General features: G+C 39.9%; 1 protein-coding gene across 1 annotated transcript in view; it reads right to left on the reverse strand.

Moving 5' to 3' along the window:
- Nucleotides 1-4,488: 4,488 nt before the first annotated feature.
- pcdh11 (protocadherin 11) overlaps nt 4,489-15,661 on the reverse strand; it is a 194,436-nt gene continuing 183,263 nt past the window's right edge. The window contains exon 7 of the mRNA XM_061686170.1: nt 4,489-8,623. Coding sequence (XP_061542154.1) covers nt 8,163-8,623 — 461 coding nt within the window. The 3' untranslated portion in view covers nt 4,489-8,162. The remainder of the gene's footprint in view (nt 8,624-15,661) is intronic.

A 15,661-nucleotide genomic window follows, 5' to 3' on the forward strand; every position in this document is an offset into this window, starting at 1 on the left:
GCAGTGGTGATGTAATGCCTAAACACTTGTAGGAACTCCCAAGCACTATTGCCCTACAGCCTGCCCCCTCAATCCACATCACACTGCTCCCCAGAGTATGTTTTGTTAATTAGGTATAAACTGTCATTTTTGGGTGGGAAAAGTTACCAACATTCCATTCATCCATTTTCTGTACCGCTTATCCTCACAAGGGTCGTGGGCTTGCTGGACCCTATCCCAGCTGAATCTGGCCAAGAATCAGCCAATTGCAGGGCACATATAAACAAACAACCATTCACACTCACGCCTACGGGCAATTTAGAGTTGTCAATTAACCTACCATGCATGTTTTTGGGACGCAGGCATGCGGAGAACATGCAAACTCCGCACAGGCGAGGCCAGATTTGAACCCGGGTCCTCAGAACTGTGAGGCAGATGTGCTAACCAGTCGATCACCGTGCCACCGCCAACATTCCACTTTAAATGTCATAGTTATTTGTATTGATGCATTAGTGTAGGTGTAAAAAAGGGTCTAATTAATGGGGGGAAAGAAAGACAAAAACTGATAAGTAGACTTTATTTGCTGGCATAGCTTTGATTCTCTAATGTCTCTGAGAACAAGGTCAATGCTCAGGAATGCCAATTATCCTAAAATATGACATTATAATTTGGGTTTCCTCTGATGGCAGTAAAAATCAAACCTCTAAGGTTTGACTCTCGAAGAGCAATCACCAGATTGTTGCAAATGTGCCCCAGTTCCACATTGATGCCAGAAGGAGAATATTTATCCTGTAGTGAGTTTCAAAAAGGGTTAGTCGGGAACAGTGTGTGAACATTTCAAAACAGTGTGTTCTGTAAGGTCATGTTTAAAAAAAAAAAAAAAAAGCATGTTTTTTAAGGGGCACGGAGGACGACTCGTTAGAGCGATTGGCTAGCAACCAGTTCAGGGTGTACCCCGCCTCCTGCCCGGTGATACCTGGGATAGGCTCCAGCACTCGACCCTAGTGAGGAGAAGCGGCTCAGAAAATGGATGGATGGATGTTTTGTAAGGTCATGTCTTCTAAAAAAAAAGCTAAAAAAGAAGAAGAAGAAGAAGAATACTCATCATCATCATCATCATCTGATGGTTGGATTATTAACTCAACTCATGCTGTTCTGCTCATTTCTGGAGAATGAATGGAGAATCTCACATGCCTTTCAAACATTTTTGAGATTCATCACTTGCATTTCAGAGAGTTGGCCGATGCCTCCCAATACATGCAGACCCCACCGGTATCAACCCATTTGGACAACTCGGCTCTTTTAGCCAAAATTGCAGGCACTGAGAACTTGGTCACATCAATCAACACGTTTTCTGTGAACGTCCCCTCAGTGGTTATGATTTTGTTTCTGAGATGATTTTGATGTTTCCTGGAATTTCACCCATATGATGACCTCATTTTATTGGGCAGGCTGAAGTATTAATGGTGGTATTTGAGGATGTGTGTACACACAACTGTCCCTTGGATGTCGTTGGAATGTCTCTGAAGCAATTTTCTCAATGATGAATAATTCACCAGATATTATTGCAAAGGTCATCTTAGTAATTAGCACCCTGCTGTTGACTAAACAGCCTCAAGGTACCTGATGGCCAGTTTAATTACAATTGGAAATTAGCGTAATGTTTGACAAGCTCTATATGTTCTCCTGATACCTTAACAGATGACACCTTGAGAACAAAGTGGGCTTACAATAAGTTTGCTTGTTAGCAGATGGGAGTGGATGGGTGGGTGGTTGGTATGGGGAGCAGAAACAATCTGTTAGTAAGCTGGTACCCACGCAAAGGCCTTTCTGTCCAAATATGCAGTAATTGCTGTAAAATGCAGATTGCTCTTGTTGGGTATGCATGTGTTTTGACAGCGTCGACATCCTTGGCACTGGTACCGTCACATTATTAGTCAATTACTGTGGAGAACGAATGGAACAGGTCACAGACGGGTCTCTCTGGGAGATTGGGGACTGACCATATGCTCATTATATGGCACGTTGACACAGTCCAGTAAAGGCTTTGGCCTGTTACGAGGGAGATGTCTTGACTCTTGTTAGGCAACTGAATGAGGCAAGCTTGAAGTTCACTTGCTGAGAGCTGATATGAGCGCACAAAGGATACATATCCCTGAAACATATTAAGGAGGATGCTGTGGAGGTATCATCGGATCTCTTTAGGATGGATTGAGGGATGGATGCAGATAAAGGGGTAGAGCAGATAAAGGGGTACAGCAAGCCCCAATTTCTGTTCTTTTAAGAATAATTTTACATAAAATTGGCTTACCCTGTAGTGCTAATTATTGGACTTCAGTTATCTCTGTGCTACATTATGCTTACTCACACTTGAAAATGGTAGTGGACATTTTGAGAGGTGAAATGATGTTCAACTTCCATCCAACCTTTCATTTGTATTGGGTGAGAAGATGAGAATGCCAGCATCAGATAGGCCCCTCTTTGTTCATTTGGGGAGACTCTGGGGTCAGTAACATTGGCGTACCATTCGTCTCTGTTTTTGCTCAGGTGTATACTATATACTGTAAGAACAGAGGATCATGCCGACTTCATAAGCAGGGTCTCTTGTGACGCTAAGGTTGGGGGGTGTACTAAGGATTGACAGGGAATGGAGGACAAAGAAAGCAGGAATAATCTAGTCTTAAATTTTAAAAGGATCTGGGCCACACTTAAGCCCATTTCTATTCTGGGGGAGGACAATGAGATTGTTCAGTACTTGGGAATACGGTAACTTGAACAATAGACTGCAGCACCAATATGGAGGCAACGGGGGGAAGGGAGGGAAGGGGAGGGGAAGGGAAGGGAAGGGAAGAAGAAGAAGAAGAAGAAGAAGAAAAGTTATTTTTCTCCGCTGAATCACCCCATTTGATAGTCCACTTCATGTCTGTACAAGACACACCAATGATTCAGTCAGAGCAAGCTGTAAGCAAGCAGTGTCTTGGTTTACTCCCTCCCCTTTTGATTACAAATATGTAAAAGAAAGCATGGGTGCTCGTGAGTTGGTCCCTAAAAGAAACTCTAGGTCAATAATAGGGAACTGGTTTGGGTTTTCCCAAAGCGACAAAACGCAAACAGTGGTTATTTTCAAAGTTTGCAATAAAACCTTGAAACAAATGACTTTGACGCCGACATTTGTTAAGGGAACTCTGTACGACACAACACTGATGGTGTTGTGGTACACTCGCCTGACTTTGGTGCAGGCAGACTGGCAACAAGGTCAGGGTGCAGTCCTCCTTTTACCTGAAGTCAGCTGATATAGGCTCCAGCGCCCCGCGACCCTAACCAGGATAAGCGGTGTTGAAAATGGATGGATGGAAGGATGACAAAACAAGTGCTGGAAAGACCAGGCAGTTACATTTTATCTTGCAAAGGTTATGATCCCAATCCAAACTCTCAAAAATGAGGGGTTCAAAAGACAACTTTACGTAGTTGATCCTCATTACAAGCATAGAGAATAGATAGCAGAGATATACTGCATATAGATGTGTATGTGCAAAGTTAAAGAAGCCCAGACTGCTTTAAAGAGTGTTGGATAGGTAAACAAACCGTTTTGGACTATTATTTTAAATTGGCAAATTGGTTTGTTTTTCCAGTAAATAACTTGAAAATTAGTCAGAATACTGAAAAAAAATTGTGATAAAATCGTGATTTAAAAAAAAAAACTTTTATATGGTGGTAGTACACTAGTACAATTGTTTTTCAATGCATTTATGTCAATCATAATGTTTGTGGTAATGCTTAAATTAAGTAAACATAGTTATATACATAGGTATTGCATATGGTCGTGTTGGTGAAAGAGTGCGCCTGCTCCCCGCAGGGGGCCTGCCACCCCCTTGATCCCTGCTGAAATTTTTTTTCATTACTCTATTTTTATTTTTTTTCCCCCCATGCTGGATCCCTAATTTATACTGAAGTGTGTGCATTCGATTTCTTGGTGCACCTTAATCAGATTTCATCTTTGCGGCATATTAAAAGTAAAGTACAGTATAGACTTATAGATTTCTGCATAATTAATGTGATAGAATATGATAATTAACTTGCATTTCTTCAATTGCCTGGTATTTTTTAAAGGTTTTTAATAGCTCTTTCCTGGAAAGATGTGAAGTAGTACTTATCAGAGCTAAGATTTTCTAATGTTTTTTTGTTTTATGTTTGGAGGTTTTTCAAGAAACTGACAGTCACTTCTAGCACTAACTTAACAAATAACTGTGCTTTAATGATACTTACCTATATAGTATTTAAATAATGGCCAAAGCTTGACTCTGGAAGCGGATTCATTATACTCTCATTTATCAATGTTCATAATATTAATTCAAAAACCTAAACAAGTTGCAGTAACAACCTCTTGAATGTGGCAAAATGTTTTGGCACATTGTGGCAAACTGTTTTGGCAAAATGACAAGCATGACCTGTGTATACTTTGGAGACTCAATATTTAATGACGCAATTAAAATTCAAACACCAAGAAAAAACATTTCACTATATTGAAGTTCATTTTTATAATTTTAAAAGGTATATCTTACAAATGCATAACAACACAGACTGTATAGATTTAAATGACCAATACAGATTTGCTGGCAAGCACTGAAGCCTTCTCAAAGCAAACTTGACTTCATTCACTGGTAACTAATTTACAAGCATATACTGTACTTATCATATTCTGATATACAGTAGGCTTTGTACAAGATACATATGTGTAATACTAAATATTGTGGCAAGAAGGTGTATGCTAATTTACCCACACAGGTACTCACACACATGCGTGCAAGCACGCACGTACACCCACGTACACACACCCAACAATAGTATGCATATCGATTTACATAGCAACAGAGATTGTCATCTCATCTTTTCTTATATTTTCCCTTTTCCCCATGTTCCCATTTCCACATTGCAGTGACTTTCCTGTAGCTTTCATATTTACTGTTAGTGTATCCATTTGTAATATTGTTCTTAGGGGTGCTATGTACAGTGTGATTTCAGTTGTACCTAAGGATAACCGTATATATTTGTGTACTTGGAAGCCCAAGTGGTATGCAAAAATTACAACATTTAAGTGTGTGTTCTCCATTTAACATTGGTTTAGTTCCATAAGACAAACAGGTACAAACAGGTAGATACTGAATCTAATGATGGACGCATCAACAACACAGTCAAGAGCTAAAATGCCTTGTTGGAGTCCAAAACGTTCATGCAAATTATGTCACAGGTTGAGGGTGAAACACATTTGTCTGAAAACTAAAGGCAATATTATCTTTTATGTTGTGTATCTTGGCTGTTTGGATGATGAACATGGAAAAAGAGAAACAGGGGAAAAAATACGCTGAATCATGCAGAGTCTCTGATTGTTGTCGATTTCAAGTATATACTTGAGGTGATATGAAAAGCACAAAATGTAAGTTCTTACAGTAGATTTGCTTTGCTTTGTTGAGAGAAAAAAAATGGGGCAGATGTACAACAACAACAAAAATGGTCTTACAATCCAAAGCGACACCCTACCAATGTATTTAATGTAGTGTAATGTAGCTGCTGCAACTTGACAGCATATTATTATGTAGTCAAGATAATACAGTGAAGATAACAGCTATGACGTTATACTTGTATATTGTGCATATTGTACACATGTGATTGGATAAAATATGTTTGTCATGAACATTGCTTATGACATTGTGACAGCGTTTTATTCCATGTATATTTTTCCCCTCTGTGATATGAGCAAGGGCACAATTAGCGGTGACACTTTCAAATAGTCCAACAACAATAATGCATACCCTTTTTATGCCACCAAAATGTTGAAAAAAAAACATATTTGTGTCTAATATGTTCTCTCTGAATCCTGACAATCTGTAAACATAGACTGAAATGGTTCTATTGTGTTTTTACGAGCAATATCACTCCTTTTGATTGAATTTGTTGATGCCATTTGCATATATTTATATTTATTGAGATGGAGGAAAGAAAACCACATAATCTCAAAAAGGGAGTGCCTTTCCATCAACTGTTGTTTGGAGAAAGATTGATTAGAAATGCTGTCTAATTTATTTTTTAAATTGCATTTATTTTCGTAATTACCTCAAATAAAATCGAACTGACTCATTTCCTTGTCTATGACACAGGGTCATGTTAGGTGATCATTTGTTTGAATCTCTGATAAAGGATCAGATCCCTGACCCCAGAGTATCTTAAAGAATAGCTGCAATAGCAGCCTGCATGCAAACAATTTGCCTTGAACCCTCTTTCAAGAATGCCACGCGACATTATAGATGCAGGGCTACTCCCAATTTGCAAAATGGTACAGGGAAATGAATCATATATACTTGGCGATTTAGACACCTGGCTCGGGTGTTAGCAGGAAACAGAGACACTTAATGTTGTTGCAGTAGATTATACTGCACCCAATCTGTTCCAGCACAAAGTTACTTTGGAACAGTTATCATCATCACTACAGTTTACAGAAGTGATTCAGAGTGTTTTGTCTTAACCATCACTGCCAATTTCATTCTTTTCAATATATATATATATATTTTATGGTAATGTCATGGTATACATGGCTGCAAAAAAACAAACAAACAGCTCAATAAATAAAATGCAAATGAAAGTGTTGCACTGCCAACTATTATTCCAACTTGAACAGAAATTAATAATCGCATGTATTTAAACACAGCTGTATGGAGACATATATTGGTAATTAGTAGCAAGCTATTGGAAATTAGCAATGACACTGAATGAGTGGGAGCATCTTAAGCTCATCTTTTTCAGGTCTTATCAGTTTGTCATTGCTGGTGCAAATGTAAAGAACATTCCCCAGTTAGCTCAAAGAACAATTCTATAGACCTCTGAACCACAATTAGGGAAGCTACCAACATCACACATTAAAGTAATCAGTCGGAGAATTTCATAATTGTTTTGATGGCTTGTTATTACAGTGTATGGAGGATTCTGAGCAGCAAAATATAACCAATAGAAACAAAAGGAATATGGGGGGGAAAAGGCTAGTGTTTCCAAAGCGAATCCGCCTGCACCTTTCAAGGCGAGATAACGAGACGACTTTTAGCAGCGCCACTTTCTTAATGGAGCTGGCAGAGATGGAGCATACACCAATATGGGAAACATCTTGGGTATGTTTGTGCTAGTGTTCGTGGTTTTAATGGTCCTTGGTGAAAATAATGCAAAAATGATTACCAGTGCTGTCTACCATTGGCCTAGTTATGCTTTTGATTTTTTTTCTTTTCTAAATCTTTTCACGCCCCCCCGACCAAAATAGACTTGTGAAACATGTTCAGACAAGACATACAAAAAAATCTTCCACCACCAAAGGAGTTTGTGCTGCATATTATACAGAGCAATATTTCACTTAATCTCAAATAGAAACACCACCCAGGGCCCCTAATTAGCATTTAGCCCAAATTAGCTTACTCAACACACTGAACATACTATATTTGCATTTGTTTCTGCATGAGTAAATGGTCTTTTAGGACACAGTTGCTCTAAGCTGGGCACAAGGAGAAGTATAGTACATTGTCCCATTCTACTACTAAGCGCACATCACTATAGTCAAAGCAAAAGTCACTGATTTTCTTTTCTGTGATGAAACTACTTTGGTACTACGTTTACTACCTTGGCCAAGACGGTTGGCAATGCATTGCTGTTTCTTCATTTGTTTGCAGTATTTTCCCCAAAACTGTGAGGCACGGGGCAAGAAATGACCGATTGGATTTTGAGTTGATCCAGATAGAGGTGTGAGTCCTCCGCTTTTTGAGAAACATCTTAACTTTCAAAATCCTGGCAGAAACAAGAGTTGGGTATCTATGAAGGTTTGTTGCTGATCCAAATAAGGACTGTAATAGGCCTTGGAGGAGTTCTTCATGCTTATCAGGGCCAGCTATTCATGTATCCGTGCCAATAGATGAGAAACATTTCATTGAAAAAACTTGAGCCTTCAGACTGAGCCCATATTATTATTATTATGATACAACTGTTTCAAAGTCTTATGAGCATGATGAAATCCATTTGTTAGATGTGTCCATTACTAAAACTGAGCTGGTCATAATTACTCAAATGATCCACACTTTCACACATATGCATTGATATTAATAATGAAGTCATTGAAAAAAGCTGGATGGAGTCACATGTACAGCATGGTCTTACAGCTGGTGCTCATGTAGGAAGGAGCTGCTACCCCCGCCGGTCGCTGTCTGCTTTCCAGGAGATGAGAAGCTCGCCAGGGGGATGACCTTGACGGTGTCCTCCTTCTTACTGCAGTGTCTATCCAAAGTGTTGTAGAACTGCAGCCGGGGAAGCCCTTTGTCCAGCTCGTCTTTTTTAGGCACAGACCTTCCCAGCGTGTGCCGGCCATCCATAGTACCCAGGCTGCCTATGTTAACCTTGACTCCCCGGGCACAGCTCTGCTGGAAGCCAAAGGAGGGGAGCGTACCGGAAATTGCAGCAGAGGTAGGGGTGGAGCCGGGGCTTCCGCTGGCCGGACTCTGAAACTGGGTCAGGGCTGGTGGCATCCAGCAGGTGTCGGAGTGGCCTAATATCAGACACTCTTGGGTACAGGTCTCGGACGCCTCAGCCAAAGCTTTCTGGAGGTTCACCTCGATGGCTGGAGATAAAAAGAACATAAAACCAACAGGTGAGAACACTTAGAAAACGTGGCGATTTACAGAAGTTATGAATTAAAATGCAAGTGGAACAAAGTTATTGTCTTATCAGTGTTTGACCCACTAAGTGTCAGCCTTTGACAAATTGAAAGTTAGTGATAAATGTTTCATTTCATCTTGTAATGAGGAAAACAGTGGAGCATTTAATTTCCATTGGTATTCCCAGGACACTGTCTGTTTACCTACAATATGCAACAAATTCCCTGTAGCTTAATTAGACTGTAAAAAAAAGTCTTGCTGTTTCAATCACAGATCGGCTTTTCTGTATTAAATATTTAATGAACGTTCACACAAACACTGTTTATTTTATTCACTGTCAGTGTGACACGCCCCAAAACACAATTCGCATTTTTCAGAAACCCAAATAAATCTGATCAAATGGAATTATTAAAAATGAAAAAGTCAACACTTAATTCCAATGACCAGGCTGCATGTATGGAGAAGAAGAAGAAGAAAAAAAAGACTGAATGAGGAGACAAATCAGCAGGGCCATAAGCTCCAAAGCAATCTTATCTCATTATCCCTGTGCTGGCATCACATGTGGAATGAGTCTGAAGTGAGGCTTCAGCATTGAGCCTCAGCAATAAAGCCTGTCAAGCCAGATAATTAGAATGTAAAACAGTGTGCACCAAGGCAACGAGGAGCCCGGCAGTGTTCTGTTTCCTCGGCCATGCAAGGGACGACGTTTGAACATCATGTCACTACTCCAGGCCACTGCTTCAAGCTGTCACCCAGAAATTATTTAGTGTATTTGCATAAGTAAATTCTAACTTACTTCTTACTTACTTACTATTCTTACTATAAATAATAAAATGTTTTTTTTAGACCTTGGCATGACTTCTCTCTCGCTTTATGCAGAAAAAGTTGCACAGACATTTTCCACCACATGTATGGTTTGATGGAATTAGATAAAAGCTTATATATACCTTAAAATGAATTAGTTGGTAAATAGTGAATATATACAGTAACACTTATTGGACACTCATTACACTCCAGCACAATGTAAAGAAGTGGCTCCCATATTTTGGTTTGGAAATTAATACAGTACAGTTATACAGTGTGTTACAAACCACAATAACACAATACATAGTGTTAACTTAATAACTCCCTACAGTGTCACTTACAAGTCAGCATTTTCATGTATGTATGTATGATATAGCTCATTTTCTGGCTGGTGAGTGTATTCAGCATGCCGAAAGTGGAGTCAGATCCGTCCCTTCCATATTGAATTAGAGTCTGGGACCAAGAGTATATAAATCCTTTGGGTGGTATAAAAATGTCAACTTTCAGAGGGTCACTAACTTCATTAAGGCAAAAATGGGTCCCATGTTGTCATTCTCTGAGCTACAACAATGAAGCCAGAGCCAAGTCTCCGACTCTCCTTGTGTTTTAACGAGGTAATGCTATTAACATAAAAGTCTCATTTGACAGGCAAGCGGGGACACAAATGTAAAGCAAACCAGAAGCCCACAGTGATGTTACTGTCCTTAACTTTTTTTTTTTTTTTTTGAGCCAAAGGTGAGGCCTCAACTACAAAGATAATATATGGCTTCATGCAGCTTGAACCTGCTACAGCCTGCATATTCTGAATGCAGTCTCTCCACAAGACATGGGACTGCACTTTTTCCTATTCCATTGGGACAGTTTGTATGGTCAAGTGGGAGTGTGGCGTGAGCAATGTTATTGGCATCTCAGACTGCTTTTGTCAGTCAAAAGAATGATGCTGCCTCCGGATAATGTCTTTTGTATTCAGGGGAAACAGCCGTACCCTGCGGGGCCTTCTACACATCTTCGAATGCCCCATCTTCTGACGCTGTAAATGTTCTTTTCTGTATTTCTTTCAAGGAAAATGCGAATGGCAGACAAGTTGGGATCATAGGAAACACCAGGGTGTAATCGAAATCGAAGTGTAGATCAGACCTACTCTTCTCATTTTAAGTTGTTTGAAACAAAGTGATTCTCCAAAACTCCGCCACCCATTTAGTAAACTCTGTGAAGTCAATTAAACATCTAATGCAAGTTTGGCCCCACAAAGATAAAGTGACGAGTCAGTTCACAATCTGATTCCAAACAGCCTGCAGGCAAAATTAGTGGCTCCGTCATAATTAGCCTCGCTTATTTCAACACATCGATTGCACACTTTATCTGGTATCCAACAGAAAACGCTTGTGTGACATCACTGCATTCGTTAGCCACGCAAATATCAAATACAGTGACATCCACCTTCAGCTATAACCTTCCATTTGTGTGCTCAAGCTAAACACAGAATGTGATTTGAGAATGTTGGCAGTCCAACATGTAGTAAAACTACTATACAGTAACTAAGGCACAATACATCACATTTACTTCTCTGTAATGACCATTCAAAAGTATTTCATTTAAACATATAATGTGGTTGAATAAGACAAATTGCATTTCCATGATAGTTTGCATTCTGATCCTGGATAAATAAAGAAAATGTTTTGAAGCTTATTTTCTCATTTTTAAATATTTATAAGGCCTCCATTTGTCACGTATAATACAGTCTCCACTAAATGCTGAATAAAACCCTCTCCTGTTCAGTTTATTTTGGATTCAAGGTAATGTTTGATTTAATGTACCATAGTGGTGGGAAATAGTGCGCAGCTCAGCTTTGCGACGTAAGTGCCACCTTACACAACAGACATGCTGTATGTTCATCTGTTTCATGTTTTGCCTTTTTTCTTATACTTCAGATTTTAGAAGTCCTACCCTTTCTAATAGAGTACTGTACATTGCACTTACACACAACACAATATTTAACATGATGCTGTATGATATTTACTGACAGAGCTGCTTACATGCTGATGAGCTTCACATTGTCTGTACACATCTGATTCACTTCATTATATCGGTGTTCACAAACTCATTATTGCTAATTAAAAGGATAATTGCATGCATCTAGGACATTAGAGGCGGCACGGAGGTTGACTAGTTGGCACATCTGTCTCACAGTTCTGAGGACCAGGGTTCCAATTGCGGCCCCGCCTGTGTGGAGTTTGCATGTTCTCCCCGTGCCTGCGTGGGTTTTCATCCGGACACTCTGGTTTCCTCCCACATGCCAAAAAACATGCGTGGTAGGTTGACTGAAGACTCTAAATTGCCCGTAGGTGTGAATGTGTGCGCGAATGGTTGTTTATGTGCCCTGCGATTGGCTGGCGACCAGTTCAGGGTGGACCCCGCCTCTCGCCCGAAGATAGCTGGGATAGGCTCCAGCACGCCCGTGACCATTGTGAGGATAAAGCGGTACAGAAAATGGATGGATGGATAGGACTTTAGACTCTTGGAACTGGCATGTACTGCCATGCATTACCTGTTTTTGGAGCCTGGATGCCGCTTTGCGCCCTCTCGTCCCCTCTCTCTCCCCTCCCCTCTCTTTCAGCACCTTTACCCAAGCCACGTACCTGTCTACAATCAGCCCTCATCACCACCGTCATATAAACCTGCCTGTTCCCGGAAATCCACGCCATGTATTGGAGCTTATTCCAGCGGTATCATGGCCCACTTCCCTCACGTAAACCACACTGTTCCTTGTTTCCCTTTTTGACTCCTGTGTCTCTCCTCGTTTCCAGTATTACCCCATGTTCCTGATCCAAGTCATTCCGCTTGTCCAGCGGACAAGCCGCTTGTCCGCTCCACTGCCTTCCACCTGACCACGCCACTGCCTGCCAACGCACCCAGGACCACCTCCATTACCTTTCTAAATAAACTGTTCATCACAATCTATCTGCCTCCGCCCGCTCTTGGGTCCAGCTCCTCTTCATACGTGACAGGAACCAGCCATCAAAAAGGTGGACCTGACCGCATCCTCTACAGTGGTAACTGGAGCAATCCTCATCATATTTTACCCAACGCTTAAAACTGTTGAGTTGTGATGTCACAATTTTTTCCACTTCCTCCATCCGCGCATGCAGGATTATGCTCATATGTTGAATGACAATATTTGCTTCTGATTGTCTCGGGTACACTGGATAGGGACATCAAAGTGTCAAGTTCAATCCCAGGATAACAGGAGAGCCTCCACTACATGCTGCCAGCACATGAAACTAGCTGTTTTGTTTAACTCGGCCAGCAACGTTTTGATTCAGAGGCTGTCACCGAGCAGCATGGTTGTTTTCTTCACAGCCAAGACTTTCAAACATGAAGAAGTGTGTTTCTTGACATATAATGTTCGTTAAAGTGCAAAAATACAACTAAGCCAAAGAAAAGTTACTGTCTGTAAGCATCTCTCTATGATGTGCTATTTCTGGATCAGCCACTTTAACTGCACTCAGAAACTATTACTATTATATTAAAACAAACCAGCAAATATTCTTAATTCATCTGTTTTATGGATGTCTCCACTCATACAGAAATATTTTCTCTTGCCACTAGAATGTAAAAATGTCCATCCATACTAATTGTGTCAACATGAATTTGTACACTGCAGTGCATGTCAAAGGAACAGTTGGTGCTACAGCCCCTAACTGTAAGGCTGCTTTATGTCATCAGAGGCCTTTCAGAAAAAAACATGGGAGTCCTACATTTATAGCACAAACACAACCAATATCTGCTCATGTAAGGAAATAGATACAAAGTCGAAAAGCCCCTAGATAGATAGATAGATAGTCTTCAGTTAACCTACCGTGCATGTTTTTGGGATGTAGGAGGAACCGGAGTACCTGGACAAAACCCACGCAGGAACGGGGAGAACATGCAAATTCCACACAGGCGAGGCCGGATTTGAACCTGGGTCCTCAGAACTGTAAGGCAGATGTGCTAACAAGTCGTGCACCATGCCGCTAAGGACCCCCTCATAATTGTAACACCTATTAAACATAATGAAACATCTCTTTTTGAGAAAAAAACTGGCCCAATAAGTAAAATTATACCCAGAATAATATAAATAACAATATGTTTCTATTTTCCCCTTTATTTTATTGCAAAGCAATACAAGTAAATCAGGAAAATCTTTATATTTAATTACCATAATCAATTTTACCTGGTTCTCTTACATGAAACAAGGAAACTTGGAAATTTCACCGACACTGTCGAGTATGCAGGTATTTATTTCACAGTCACACTGGATAAATATTTGCCTATAAAGTTACTGAATCTATTTCCATCCACCGAATCGTTTTGGATCGTATCGTTCTAAATTAACTAATATCGTCCTTGCATCAAATCAGCAGCCACGAATCGTGATACGAATTGAAACGACGCCAAAGCAAATCATTACAACCCTACTAATTTAAACAGGTTTCCCTTTAATTTGTCACCCATCTTTAGTGTGTATTCCATATTTATACACACTAGACACACACAAGCACACCTTCACACTCCAATATAATCCACTGCAATACTAATATCTAATCACTATAATTGTAAAACATACTGACTCGGAATCTGTGACCTCAGGAATAAGTCTCAGTATCCATGGAGTCTTGAAAATTAAACATTTCTCTGCACGTAAGGCTTAAAAGGCTTTTGAGTTTTGATTTGCCTTTATCAGGAGATGGTTCAGCATAATCCCTTGTGAAGGCAATAAGAGCTGTAACGTTCGCTGGTGACAAGGGCGTGGAGGAGGAAGTAAATAATACATTGGAGGAATGGAAAAAAATGTAAAGCTCTTTGAAAACCAAAGATCGATGATGGGCACAGAGGTCAGGGGTGTCGTATTGAAGGGTGACGTATCTTCAAGACAACATGTTGGCTCAGACTTTTTGTCAAAGCCTACTGGAGAAAATTTTACTTGCGTGTATTTAAACAAAAGTAACATTTGCATGCAACCCTCATTTAGCCTCCATTTTTGCATGGACGCACATTTGTAAATGTGTCAGATTAGTTAGAACAATGGTCCAGCAGATTTTGATAGTGAAAAGTAATTTTTTGGACATACATAATACAACCCCAATTCCAATGAAGTTGGGATGTTGTGTTAAACATAAATAAAAACAGAATATAATGATTTGCAAATCATTATTCAACCTATATTAAATTGAATACACTACAAAGACTTGATATTTAATGTTTAAACTGATAAACTTGATTGTTTTTAGCAAATAATCATTAACTTAGATTTTCATGGCTGCAACACGTTTAAAAAAAGCTGGGACAGGTGGGTGCCATGATTGGTTATAAAAGGAGTTTCCCTGAATTGCTCAGCTATCCACAAGCAACGATGGGCCAGCTGTCCCAGCTTTTTTGGAACAGCCATAAAATTCTGAGTTAATGATCATTTGCTAAAAACAATAAAGTTTATCAGTTTGAACATTAAATATCTTGTCTTTTTCATGCATTCAATTAAATATAGGTTGAACATGATTTGCAAATCATTGTATTCTGTTTTTATTTATGTTTAACACAACGTCCAAACTTCATTGGAATTGGGGTTGTATATAAGATGTAAGAAATGGCAATGCCCGCCTCTTTGGTTCAAGCAAATAGAGGCAGATCTAATGAGACAATGTGACCCAGATAAAAGGGACGTGAGGTCTTCCATATATACTCTCGACTAATTACTTTAGATGCATTTACTGAGACACCGCTGACAACAACGAGTCTCCGAGCCACATACGTATTTATCAGCACTCGCAGGATCTTCACACTTCCCCTCCTGTAATCCATCTGCACTTGTCCACTCTCCGGTTTCTTCTTTTCTTTGCTTTTTTTTTTTTACTTCCAGCAGTTTGACGCATTGTAACTGAAAGTAATTGCTGGCAGAAAACAACATCTAATGATTAGTTTATCTGTACATCTCAGCAAGAGTGAAAAGCCACAAAAGACAGGTACTTTGGACAAAAGGGGAAGTCCTTTTTTTTTTGTTTTTTTTTTGCTCCTGACACACAATTTCAGACAACAAAGAATATTATTGACTTGGCCAAGATTAGAACACAAAAACAAATAATGAAGCACCAGGAGAGGACAACGCGCACAAAGGCGAAAAGAACAACCCAGGCAAAAACACTGGCTGCGTCTTTCTT

This window comes from Phycodurus eques, chromosome 9 (genome assembly GCF_024500275.1).
Source record: "Phycodurus eques isolate BA_2022a chromosome 9, UOR_Pequ_1.1, whole genome shotgun sequence".
NCBI lineage: Eukaryota > Metazoa > Chordata > Actinopteri > Syngnathiformes > Syngnathidae > Phycodurus > Phycodurus eques.